This window comes from Atheta coriaria, unplaced genomic scaffold (assembly GCF_025399875.1).
Source record: "Atheta coriaria isolate IRGN ID8LTWV9N9 unplaced genomic scaffold, Caltech_Dcor_3.1 hic_scaffold_16_pilon, whole genome shotgun sequence".
Classification (NCBI taxonomy): Eukaryota; Metazoa; Arthropoda; class Insecta; order Coleoptera; family Staphylinidae; genus Dalotia; species Dalotia coriaria.
Window position 1 is genome coordinate 503,288 of NW_027045458.1, and position 13,712 is coordinate 516,999.

At 41.0% G+C, this 13,712-nt stretch overlaps 1 protein-coding gene across 2 annotated transcripts; it reads left to right on the plus strand.

Moving 5' to 3' along the window:
* The first annotated feature begins 350 nt into the window (after positions 1-350).
* Positions 351-8,652, plus strand: LOC135802294 (UDP-N-acetylglucosamine--peptide N-acetylglucosaminyltransferase 110 kDa subunit-like). 2 transcript variants are annotated; one of them, XM_065315856.1, is made up of 9 exons: positions 351-510; positions 1,272-1,359; positions 1,529-1,739; positions 1,801-1,984; positions 2,046-2,114; positions 3,795-3,991; positions 5,865-6,862; positions 6,928-8,134; positions 8,201-8,652. In XM_065315856.1, the coding sequence occupies exons 2-9, from the start codon at positions 1,329-1,331 to the stop codon at positions 8,358-8,360; spliced, it is 3,057 nt and encodes a 1,018-aa protein (XP_065171928.1). In that variant the 5' UTR covers positions 351-510; positions 1,272-1,328; the 3' UTR covers positions 8,361-8,652. The 2 variants fall into 2 exon arrangements, with proteins under 2 accessions (XP_065171928.1, XP_065171927.1); XM_065315855.1 differs by lacking the exon at positions 351-510 and having other exon boundaries at positions 1,065-1,359.
* Positions 8,653-13,712: the final 5,060 nt, after the last annotated feature.

A 13,712-nucleotide genomic window follows, 5' to 3' on the forward strand; every position in this document is an offset into this window, starting at 1 on the left:
ATACATATAGGCATAGCCGCTGGTTTGCAGGCCGACAGAACTTACGATCCTGCGCAAGTCTTTCCATGTCTGCTTCAACCTCACTTCCTGCACCTGCTCCATCTTCACCGCCACCATTACACTCTTGCCTTATCATGATCTTTATCAAATTCACCGTCTGACGGTCATTCACTATTATATTTGTTTTTTGCTTGTTGGTCCTGCCAACTTTTAAATTTGTTGAAAATCGCGCATTTATAAAATGGCAACGTGCCAAAATAACACGATTCGCGTATGTCGCCAATTGTTAGCTCCGGTTTGCTCTGTTTAGCTCTGTCTCTATTTGATCTATCGATTTGTTTATTGCGCTGTCATTGTTGCAGTTTTGGGCACATAACGTAGCAACCGCCTTTGCGTGCGGTAAGCCGTTACTATGATCTTAATGGTAATTTCTACTAGTGTTGACTCCTTGTGCGCTTAATTAAGTGAACAATTTGCCCAGAATAGCCGAGAAAACTAAATTAACCGAAGGTAATGAACATTTCGCTACATTTACTAACTTCGAAGCGTCAAAGAAAACACAATCGATTGTGGTCGCACGTTGTTAACCAACGGATGCTATAGAATCAAAAGTTAGTCATGTTTCTATCTGATCATTAGGAAATTACTCGATATGGCAAAAAACGAGACTTTAATGATAAGTCAAACATTTTTATTTCGATTAATTAATAGATAACTGGATTATAACGCGTTGTTAACTTTCTTTTCTCAAATGACACCGTGTGTCAACAGTTTAACGATGTTAATTAAACAATTGAAGGATAATAAAAGTAGTAGTAATTGTAGACGCGAGTAAAACTTTCCTTCCATACAAATATTGAAATTTCCACACGGATGTGTTTCTCTAGTGATATTTTAACGCGTTTTGAACGCTAGCAATGGAAAATTCCGCTTCAAGGGCATTCGAATGCCAGCTGCGCGTTCTACGTATTTGACCAATCAACACAGGTTGTAATGCAACATGGCACAAGTCGATGTACTGCGCCTGCGCATATGCAGCAGTTTGGTTCCGGAGCAGATCACTAGCCGTACGCCATATTTTTTTGCGCTCTTAACACGACAACACCATTACAAGAATTGCATGCGCAATTCGTACGCAGTGCTTTGTTATTTCTTCGGAAAGAACTGTTACTGCAGTGTGACGCGAGAATAAGACAATCGATTGTGTTTAAGTATATAGATAGGGTGACGCGATTTACGAGTGAGTTACGTTTTCCATGTTCGTCATGCAGACGCAAGGTATCAACAATCAATCGCACGGCACGCCGACAAATCAAGTGATCATAAAAATGAACGAAGCACCGCAACTGACGTCACTAGGTAAGTTTGTTGTTTGATTTCATTGTTACGATGACACTCAGAATGCATGCCAAACCTTTTACCTTGGTTCCGGGAGTGCATTATCGGTTCATCTCTTCGAATTGTAATTTATATCAAAATGGAGTCACAATATTAAATGTTTTTCATTAACTTATTTTGTTTTGTTTAGGGCTCCTTGAGTTGGCACATAGAGAATATCAGGCTGGTGACTACGAGAACGGCGAGCGGCATTGTATGCAGTTGTGGAGGCAGGACTCAACCAACACAGGAGTGTTGTTGCTGCTCTCCAGTATTCACTTTCAATGCAGACGCCTTGAAAAATCAGCACATTTCAGCACACTGGCTATTAAACAGAATCCGCTTCTTGCTGAAGCATATAGGTAAATTTAAGTGTGAAATAAATCATCCATTTTGTTAACTTTGTTATTTCTTTGCCCTCAGTAATCTTGGAAATGTATATAAGGAACAAGGACAGCTTCCCGACGCTCTCGCGAATTACAAACACGCTGTCCGCTTGAAACCTGACTTCATTGATGGATATATCAACTTGGCGGCGGCGTTAGTTGCAGCTGGCGACATGGAGCAGGCTGTGCAAGCATATATTACTGCACTACAATATAATCCAGTAAGTTTAACTATGTTCAATATATTTGTGTGCAAATTTATAATTCGTTTTTGCATTGCAGGATCTTTACTGCGTGCGCAGTGACCTGGGTAATCTTCTTAAAGCGTTAGGACGCTTAGACGAAGCCAAGGTAGGTCAAAACGAAATAGTTTGAATTTCCTCTCGTTCCATCCTCTCATTACATTGTTGTCGACATTGCATTTGGTGCAAAAACTTAGTTTATACATTTTTCAACATCAAAACTAGAAAATAATCAATTGTTTATTTTTTAATTCAGTAATATAAAAGGCCACCAAAATGCAATGTCGATATAAACATATACCTTACGCAAGAGTATAATTACAATTTACACTGCGCTTGTTTGAAGACAGTGTTGCATTTAAAGATGGCTGATGGTTTCATTGAGCGCTTTGGCGTAGCAAGCGCATTACTAAATTGCGACAAATCTTCGAACGCCAACCGGGTCGCAAGCGCTGCGACTTTTGGGCATACAGAGTTGGTATTCGTCGAGCGTAGAAGGTAGAAAGTTTCCGATGGCTCGATCTTGGCGTACTATACGTAGGCGTTTTTTATTTTGTCCTGAGCGTAAACGGTTTATTTTTGTTTACTTTTTGTCTTAGCAATAAGAATATCGCACATAAATAACGTATTTAATCATAGTGGGTGTGTTATTCTCATTGGTAGGACAAATACAGCGAAAGCGTAATTTGTTTTTTCATTGCAAATATGATCATGATATGAAATTATCAGGCATGGCGAGACACTTGCGTTAGGTTCATCATACTAATGATTATATTTTTTTATTGAAGGAATCAACGTATCCATGTGTTAAAAATACAAATTTAGACGAATCGAAACAAAAGTTGTTTTGTTTTTTTAACTTATTCTGTTTGTTATCGATTCGTGTATGTTTGTCTTTTTAAAAAAGTGTAAATTTACATGAATCCTGTGAATCCAAAGCCCCCCTTTATAATCGATTAACATTTGTTCAAATCAGGATTATCACCTTATCACACGTGGAAATCCGGCTGTCAGTAATCAAATGGGGCGTTTATGTTTTCAGATGATATTTGCGTTAAAATTTGGTGATAAATCTGTTTGATTCGAACGATCGAAATGTTATTATACATGCCGTGTGTGTGTTTTCTCGAAACGACAGTATTAATCTAATGATGGTATTACTATTGCTGTACAATAACACAGGTTTGTGGCATCAGTTGTGGCGCACTGCGTTTGTAAACACTTCGAAGCCTGGTAAACAAGCGCTTTAAATACAGGTAATGTACGCAGGCGATGAGCACATTCTCTAAGGGGTATTTATTTTCTATCTTTATAGCGGCAAGCGATTGTTGTTTTTAGGTAATCGAGAGAGAGGTGGGGCCACTCTCGCGCTGGCGTAGCGTGTTTGTTATTGCTAACCAAATCAATTAATATATACACACCATAATATACACACACTCCCTGTTTTGAGAATTTTTCGTCTCTTTGACGCGCCAAATCGATTGCGAATGCGTATCTCTGCGTGCGTAAACTCTATGCGTAGTTGAAAGTGCAAGTTGCGTTTTTGCTGCATTGCGTAGATCAGCTGCTGTGTTGTGTTTTATACTTGCGTATGCGTCGAGTTTTCCATCCGCCGCGCATCCAAATACCTCTTTTGTAGTCTCGCTGGGCGCGAGCGCGCTGCGACTTTGCGATATGTTGATGATGATGACTGACACACGGAGATGGCCCCCCGAAAAGTGGATGCTTGCGCGAATGCCGCGACTGTATCTTGCGCACGTATTAATTCCTAGCTTGTCTGTCTCTCTAGGCGTGTTACTTGAAGGCGATCGAGACGCGAAATGATTTCGCCGTCGCCTGGAGCAATCTGGGGTGCGTGTTCAATGCACAGGGTGAAATCTGGCTGGCGATTCATCACTTTGAGAAGGCGGTTGGTTTGGATCCCAATTTTCTCGACGCCTACATCAATCTTGGCAACGTTCTCAAGGAGGCGCGGATTTTTGATCGGTATGTATTGCTGTTTTCGTTATAATTACTATTACGCCTCATTTAAGAGTGTTATTAGTAAGTTATTCTGAGGATGACTCAAAATGTCGTCATTCAAGGTTTACTAGTGTTGCGTCATGTCGAACACTATTAGTTCATGTTTGGTGTTTTCTTCAATTGCAATCGATAGTGCAGTGAAGTTAGTTGTTTAAAATTTTGTGCTTCATCATTTTAAAAGCATATCGGTAAGGTAATCAACCGAGTTACCCTAATAATCTCAACTAGCAATTGTATTGGAAAAGGTAGCGCGGAAATGAATTTCGTTTATTAACGCTCTGCACGCAATCGTTGAATTATTATGCTATCGATTGTCACTGACGTTGACGCCGTGTTTGACATTATAAAAAATACTATTTTTATGCGCCTTGTTGAAATAATTTACCGCTCGCGTGCAGCTCACCTACGTTTTGCGCCTAATTAAAACTTTTCCGAACGGTCGGGAAAGTTGTAAGCACAAAATTAAATAATTCGCAGGCATTTGTGGTGAAAAGGGGGCGTGCACGTAACCTTGGTGCTTGCCCAAGGCAAGCCTAGGCGCTTTGACTTTAGGCTCGTGTGCACGCACGCATTGCAAACCATGTTGCGTCGGGACGCACGCTTCGCTCGATAGGAGCAGCGAGGCGTTTGGCGTTAAAGTGTGTCATGCACCAACCGATGATGCGGCATGCGGGATGCGAAAAGTGCGGATTGCGCAGCCTCTGCCGGTTACCCTGGCGACGCCACCCCGAGACCCGGCCACGTCGCGTCCACCACTATCATCCACCCGCCACCAGCAGCCGCACGCTGCCATTCAGTTTCAGTCCAACCGCCGCTCCGACGCACGCCGCACGCCTCTTTTCTCTTCCCTTCGTCGTACTCTTCTCTACCGCTATCGTAGTGCCTAGTGTAGACACCTAGTGCTTCTTGTCCCTCAAATACTCTCTGCAACTCTAAAATAAAACCTCACTCAATATTCGTGTATTTCGTCCAAAACTTAGAAACTCGAAACAAAGTTATTTTCTCTAACATTAACATTGACTCCCGCGGCCGCACAAATGTTTGCACATTTTTTACAATTTTCATGACCTTAGGATGTGTCACGACATACAGAATATGTTGTGTTTGGACACAGTTCGAAGGCACGCGATGATGTTTTCACATGTTTAAAAATACAATCTATATAATTTTAGTCTGTATACGACAATAATAAAATTAACAAAAAACGGAAGGGAACATAAACACCAACGCTCGGAACCATAAACTAAATATTTAGTTTACGCTCGACGGGAGAGCAGTAGTATCTCGCGATTTAATAGTAGAAAATGTAGAAAACGCAACTTTTGCCGCCGATTGAAATTGACGTGTGCGTCATTGCGCGCCGGGAATACACACATTACATGTGGCGCGCTTTCCCAATTCGCCTTGTTTCCACATCAAAATTGAGTGGCGCGTCGTCGAGGTTGTTGGTCGCGCAGTTTTTCACGCGCCGCGAAATTATGCATAAGTTGTGAGCGGGTGCGTTTTTTTTTACTTGTGTTTGGACATGTTGTCGTCGTGGCTGACATGGAGTTGCAATGCATCGTCGTGTACACGGTCATCGATATACGCGCGGAAAAGTGTGTGGATGAAGATGCTCGTCGCGGTGGTAAACCCCCTGAAGGATGCGGTGCATGGATTCGCAGTCAATTCAAAAGGTTGAGAAACTGAAACTTTTCACTTTTCTGTATAATACATATATGTGGGTTTATTAATGGAAACACGTGCGCGCAGTTTATGCGAAAATAATTTTGTTTTTACTTCAACCTGTTGCATAAATTTCTTTTTGACCGCGTTTGGTTTTCTGTTGCAATTTCAGAGCGGTAGCGGCGTATCTACGCGCGCTGAACCTCTCGCCGAATAATGCGGTCGTGCACGGAAATCTCGCGTGCGTCTACTACGAGCAGGGCCTCATCGACCTGGCGATCGACACCTATAGGCGTGCCATTGAGCTGCAGCCCAACTTCCCCGATGCTTACTGCAACCTGGCGAATGCGCTCAAGGAAAAGGGTCAAGTTGCGGACGCTGAGGAATGTTACAACACAGCGCTACGTCTATGCCCATCACATGCAGACTCACTCAACAATCTCGCCAACATCAAACGCGAGCAGGGATATATTGAGGAAGCCACACGGTTGTATCTGAAGGCGTTGGAGGTCTTCCCAGAGTTCGCCGCCGCACATAGTAATCTCGCATCGGTGTTGCAACAGCAGGGTAAGCTAAATGAAGCGCTCATGCACTACAAGGAGGCGATTCGCATCCAGCCAACATTCGCTGATGCCTATTCCAACATGGGTAACACACTCAAGGAGATGCAGGATGTCGCGGGCGCTTTGCAATGTTATTCCAGAGCTATTCAGATCAATCCGGCATTCGCCGATGCACACAGCAACCTGGCGAGCATTCACAAGGATTCCGGGAATATCCCCGAAGCGATTCAGTCTTATCGCACCGCGTTGAAGCTGAAGCCTGATTTTCCGGACGCGTATTGTAATCTGGCGCATTGCCTGCAGATTGTCTGTGACTGGACGGACTATGACTCTCGAATGAAGAAGTTGGTCGCCATTGTGGCTGATCAGCTGGAGAAGAACCGTCTACCGTCGGTGCATCCACATCACTCTATGTTGTATCCGCTCTCACACGAATTCCGCAAGGCAATTGCAGCCAGGCACGCCAATTTGTGCCTAGAGAAGATTCACGTGTTGCACAAGCCTCCGTTTCAATTCTCGATGGAGATCAAGGGTCGCTTGAAGATTGGCTACGTTAGCAGCGACTTTGGTAATCATCCGACTTCACATTTGATGCAATCTGTTCCAGGTACGTTTTATTTTTCTTTTCAAAATTTTAAGATTTTGTTAATTGTTTTTATCATCGTTGTATAGGTTTACACGATAGGACAATGGTTGAAGTGTTTTGCTATGCTTTGAGCCCCGATGACGGAACCACATTCCGAGCAAAAATCGCTCGCGAAGCAGAACACTTCATCGATTTATCGGCCATTCCATGCAACGGTAAGGCAGCGGATCGCATTCACGCCGACGGCATTCACGTGCTGGTTAACATGAACGGTTATACCAAAGGCGCCCGAAATGAAATCTTTGCTTTACGGCCCGCGCCGATACAAGTTATGTGGCTGGGCTATCCAGGCACGAGCGGCGCTAGTTTTATGGACTATCTTGTCACTGACGCTATTACTTCGCCTCTGGAGCTTCAGGCTCAGTACAGTGAAAAGCTTGCCTATATGCCTTACACATACTTTGTTGGCGATCATCGTCAGATGTTCCCGCATCTTCAGGAGCGCCTTATTGTCGCAGATAAGTCTGCGAACGGAGTCGCCGATAATGTAGCTATAATCAACGCCACTGACTTATCTCCGCTTGTCGAAAGCACACAGGTAAAAGAGATCAAAGAGGTGGTGCAAGCTCACAAACCGGTCGAGATTAGTCTCAAAGTAGCTGAGTTGCCAACAACCACACAAATTGAGACTATGATCGCTTCCGGGCAGATTGAGACCAGCCTGAATGGTGTTGTGGTGCAGAATGGTTTGGCCACCACGCAGACGAATAACAAAGCAGCGACGGGCGAGGAAGTACCGCAGAGTATTGTCGTCACCACACGCAAACAGTATGGCTTGCCGGATGACGCGATTGTGTACTGTAATTTTAACCAGCTGTACAAAATCGATCCGGTGACGCTCCACATGTGGGTGAACATCTTGAAGGCGGTGCCCAACTCGGTGCTGTGGTTGCTACGTTTCCCTGCTGTAGGTGAGCCAAATCTGCTGGCGACGGCGCAGCAATTGGGCCTGCCGGCGGGCAGGATTTTGTTTAGTAATGTAGCGGCGAAGGAGGAGCACGTGCGACGCGGGCAGTTGGCTGACGTTTGCTTGGACACACCGCTGTGCAACGGGCACACGACTAGCATGGACGTGCTGTGGACTGGGACTCCGGTCGTGACGCTACCGTCTGAGACTTTAGCGAGTCGGGTGGCGGCTTCGCAACTTCACACACTTGGATCACACGAGCTGATAGCGAGATCGAGGAAAGAATATCAGGAAATTGCGATTAAATTGGGCACAGACCGAGAATAGTGAGTGTTTCTCTCCTGTTTTATTGTTTAGTTTTTCACTTATTTTTATTTTTGTTTATTTTACAGTTTGAAAGCAATGCGACACAAGGTATGGACAGCGCGCATGTCATCGCCTCTCTTTGATTGTAAACAGTACGCGCAGGGACTGGAGACACTCTACCAGAAGATGTTCCTGCGTTTCTCCAAGGGACTCAAACCCGATCACATTGACGCGAATCAAAAGTAATTCTCGACATGACACACCAACTGTTGTTTCTTCTTCTACGATTTCTCTTCTTAACTCTGCATAAGTTCAACACTTTTATTCTTTGATAGTATTTTTATTAGAAAATGGTCGGACCTCATGGACGGCGGCTACGTGGTTAGCAATAGAAGAAAGAGACTATTTGGACCAGACTTTAATGTATAGAATAGATTTAAGGATGTCTGCGATCCCGAAGCGAAGATTATGTGAGAGGTGACATTTATTGCTGTGCTCTATTTATATTATATATTAATTATAATCTTAAATGTTATAAGCGTTTTTATCGAGAGAAAGAAAAAATCCTCCTAGAAACAAACAGGTACGATTTTCCGTTTTTTATTTTCTCCGTTTAGGGTGTGGAGCAATGAAAGGTGGTCGTATACCGTGGAATTTTGTTTAAACATGGTGAGCTGTTTTACGATTACGATCTTGAAAGCTCGGTTTTTTAGCACCCGTTTCGCCCCTTTATTGCAGTCCCTTGGACTGGAAGAGAATTCGCAACTAATCGCCAATTTCAGTACGCTCAGCGCACGTTTATGTTTCTCTTCTTATCGTCGTCTGTTTTATTTCATAAACAACTTTTACGAGAGAGAGAACTTGAGTTAATTTAGTTCTCTTGATAAAAATTATGGAAGTTTGTTCTATTTTTACGTAGCACCAGCAAAAAGGAAATGAATCTGTGCGTGCTACAGCTCTTGAGACTTATCAAAATTCTATTTAAATACGCTCTTGAAATGTGTTCTGGGCGAAATGTGATACGTTACGCCAGCGCCAGGCATTCATTACACATTTTGAGTGCGCATGCAGTTCGTGATTACTGATTATATACAGTGCGAGATTGCGGCAAATGCGGAAAGAAGAATCCAACGAACGGTGATCTGCAATTTGAAGTTTTGTGAGTATAATTTGAATTGTCGCGGCGAAATACTTGGATTCATATCAATATATAAACACAAAATTTCATGGTTGATGTTGTATTTATGCGAATTTATTCATTAAAATTTAAATTTAGAAGAATAATCAATTTTGCAAATTGCATACGGGTTGTACGAGTAGTATTCTTCTGTTTGTTTGACGTTGTCATAGCAACGCTGATTTGATTGGTGTAGTTTTGAATATTTTTTTCATTCTTTTTCACTTATTGAAGGCTAAAAGCTATTTTAACATATAAATACAAATATTTCTTTCAAAATGTTAGACCTCAATCACATTTACACCGATTATATTTTAGTTTTCGTGAATATTTAAAACTCATTGTCAATTCAAACGCGTCCAGTTGCATTTTGTAACCGGCGCGCAGTGTCGCTCTTCGCTTGTTTAACCTTGTATTGGAGGGGGGAGCAGAGCGGTTCAGTCGAGTGCACGTTGCGAGTTTGTGAGCCGAACCGGCGTGCGCGTTGAAAAAACGTTACCGTTGTGTGTGGTGTGGTGTGCGCGCGCGGTGTGTGTTTTTAATAACTCTTATCAAATTGCATTCGTCGGTTGTGCCGTGCACGAAATTACGATTCAGATTCGTGTCGTATGCAAAGTATGTGTAAATGTGCAAAGTGCCACCGGGTGGATTAGCGAACGAGCCTATCGACGCAACGAATTCCCACCTGTGAACGACTGCAAGCCACAGGTAGGTTAAACATTCGTGTCTGTGAGAAAACCTGCATCGGTATCACGAATTCCACGGCGGCCGCGTTGCACTAACACCCACGCGAGATGCAGTTACGTGCAGTTTATTCAAAATGTCCATCTGTTTATACCAAATTCGCTTGCACACAAACAAATGATAAACGCATGATAAATGATAAAAGTTGCAACGCAGTAAATATAACATTCGAGGTGTCTTGGGACTACCTGTGTTACCCGTTTGCTCGGCAAACCGGTACGATAGTATTGTAAGCATGCGAACCTTCTTCCTTTACGTGTTACAACATAACGGCGTTGGGTTCATGCAGTTCAATTGTTTTCATGGTTGCTAGGTAACCAATCAATAAACGCATTAACAAGTCATCCATTTGCATTTTCTTCAAAATTGTTTTACTTTCAACGGTTATATTTTATTTACAAGGTGACATCAGTCGTTATCAATGACAAACATTTATTTGCATTATGCCATTATAAGCAATAAATCATGCTGAACTAACCAGAAGTTGTTCCATTCTGTGAATTTCATGTTTTCGTAATTAATAATTCTAGAACATTTTCCTTGAAAGTTGACAAGTGCGTAATTGTAATCTTTTAACATCTTGTTTCTATCGGCCACGACACACCGGCAGTGTTTGAAATGCTTGGATCATCAAAACATGTTGGAACTGATTGAACTGATCACGCGATCAATTAAAAGGAATTTTTACAAAAATTGATGACAACTAATAAAATAAAACCTTTAACTTTCAATGCATATTTACCCGTAGAAATGAAGTTAAGCATTTGAATATATAATTAGAAGATTGTAAACAAAACCGACATAATTATCATAGCAGGCTCTCAGCCGGCCTATTGCCGGATATTGCAATTGTCGCTTTTGGAAGTAAACTTCCATTGCCATCGCTACATGTTACCTAATTCCATTCACGTTCCACTTTGTGCCATCATTGCCATTAGCGAGTAGACTAGTCGCCTCGACTAGAAACGATTGTTCGCGCGGTCATTTAATTCAGTTCTATATTGCTCTATTTGGGATCCCGGCATTCGAATCAAGATTGCGTCTGATTGAGACTTGATTATGTTGATTGTCGGTTTCGTAGCGCTGCGCCAGAGCTGCACAAATTGCATTCAAGCAGCGAACATCTGAATTCAATTGAAACTCATCTGTAACTACAGCGATTGCAGTTAACTGATAATTGGGAGTATTTAAGGTTCATATACCTTCGACCAGTTGACTGAACTTGAAGATTTTCGTGTATTTTATAAAAGAATTCAGTTTTATTAATTTTTTTATAATGAGTTCAAGGTGAGCACAACAAAAGTGAATGAACGACCTGAATGAAACTAAAAATTAAAACAAAAAATTATAGTGAAGTGGAGATAATTGCGGCATCAATGAAAAGTAACACGAATGGGTTATATTAAAAAAAAAAAGAGTGTGAACTCAGCATTAAAAGTAAAAAAATATAAAAATTTGGTGCTTTAAATTTGTTCCTCACATTTATTTACTGCATACTTAGTAGACTTTAATGAATACTTAATTTTTATTCAATGGTATACCGTTTACCATGGGTTTTACTATGGGTTTTCTATGCAAATGTAAACACACCACAACTCAGTCAGAGTCTAATAAAATTCTTGTGACGCGTGCGTTGCATGTTAAATCGATGATTCGAATGATTCGTATACCAGATTGTGTAAAATGTGATAATATCCGATAATACATTACTTTAGTGCTCAGTATGCCGGTCGTTCAATGTAAAGAGATCATGAGGATCATGTCTACCATGTGTATGTGGAACTTTATGACCGTCTTCACATTTTATTACGCTATTCGTAAGTACCAGAGCAGTAGGGTCTGAAATTTAATATCCAATTATTTAGATTCTTGATTTTTGACATTATGTTGGTGGGTTGCTTTAATTTGAAAGTATAATTGATACTTGAGTCACCAAATTTTTGATTGGTTTTCATCTCACGTCGGAAGTGAAATGGAAAGAAAAGAAAACCGATATTGGTTAAGTTAGACATTTAGAGGGTAGAGAAATCGAAGATATATTCAAATTTTGTGTGCAATGAGAATAAGTAAAGAGTAATAAAACGCGGAGGATCACAAAGAGGTCGAATTATAGGGTATGCCGAGCTAAATTTAATTTTAGATTAGATAAAAAACAAAATTGTTTATAAAGTAAATATTAGCCATTTTTAATTTAATTTTTACGTAAAATATTCTTAAAAAGTTAAAATGAGATTTATTCTTTTGTGAATTTGGATCACATCCAGTTCTTCACATAAACAAACGTAATTTAATATCATCTTTAATGTTGTAATACAATATTTTATTGTTTACGATCCCTGAACATTTGCTATGTAATCAAATCCCGGAGTAATAAACAATTAATAATCCTTTCGATCATTTTTGCTTAGTTTACATCAAGTTTAGTTCAAGTTTGAATTTTTGACGCCTCGTAGGCGTCAAATCAAGAGATATAATTAAATTAGCATAAAATAATGATAACCTTGACCGTGGGCTAGATGTAATGGATTGTGATTATACAACCAGAGCGCACGAGATATTTCCCCGTCGCTTGTCGCGCGCGCGTATCCATCTTACTCGTGTGATGCCGTGTGAGTTGTGTGCGCAACGTGTCGGTATGACAGTTGTCTATGCTCAGTGCGTTAAATCACGCCGGCAGAGACGATGAAGCATTGCATACGGATACGAATACGCAATTACTGCACGCCCAACACATTTAGTACACATAATTAATCTTCGTAGTGTGTTGTTTGTACTGATATTAACTCGGGACGGAAAATGGGACAACCAGCATGTTTAGATGTTTAGCATCAAGCCAGTGAGAGGGGGGTTTTCTTATGAATTAAAATTTTATCTCTCAAATTTCCGTTTTAACTATCCTATCGTATAGAGAATAGTCCGTAGATTAAGACGCTGCGATTCGATCCTATTTATTTCTTTTAGTTTACGAGATATTCACAATTGAAATAAATCGTCATAAATTGAAAAATTGCCTTTTTCGCACTTTCAGTCGTGTTTTTAGACCTTTTACCCTATTTAATTATTTTAAATTTTTATCTGATAGAGAATTTTCCAATCTTCCATAATCTACAAATTTTTGGTTGCTATCTCTTTTAGTTTAGATGATATCAGCTTGCAAAAATCGTCGGAAACATTAATTATTGATTTCATTCAATAGTCTAAATTGTGCGACTAGTATCTGCCGCATTCATAGATGGCACTAGGATGCACTAAAAATCATAAAAACAAGTTATACGGCTTATTTTTATATTTATCAACAAATGTGGGCACGAGAATAGTTTTGTATACAATGCTGTAATCTGCGATTCGGTGTAAACAACGTTTTTAACGCAGGTGTCCCACGCGCTGTATCCTAACGCCGCATCAACTTGCTGCATGCAGCGAAGTCTAGTTTAGGTAATGTGCCTATTGCAAATTCGCGCACAAGGTCGTCTTTGCGCACCTCTTGCTTTCTTATCATACACTGTCCCGTCGTTGTTTACGCAGTTTCTGCATGCACTATCGGTGAATTGCAGTCAGTTTCGTGCCGGTCGCTGGTTAATCCAATCGTGTTTTGAGAGACTTAGGTATATCGCTTATTCGGACTTCAATATTCTAAGTTTGTGTAATACTCGAAGATCAATCGATTATTTATTTGT

Bases quoted from the DNA above. Each gene is read 5' to 3' on its own strand.
- LOC135802294 (XM_065315855.1), top strand. From the start codon at position 1,257: ATGTTCGTCATGCAGACGCAAGGTATCAACAATCAATCGCACGGCACG. The intron at 1,740-1,800 runs GTAAATTTAAGT...CTTTGCCCTCAG, and splicing joins CTTCTTGCTGAAGCATATAG to TAATCTTGGAAATGTATATA. The intron at 1,985-2,045 runs GTAAGTTTAACT...TTTGCATTGCAG, and splicing joins CTGCACTACAATATAATCCA to GATCTTTACTGCGTGCGCAG.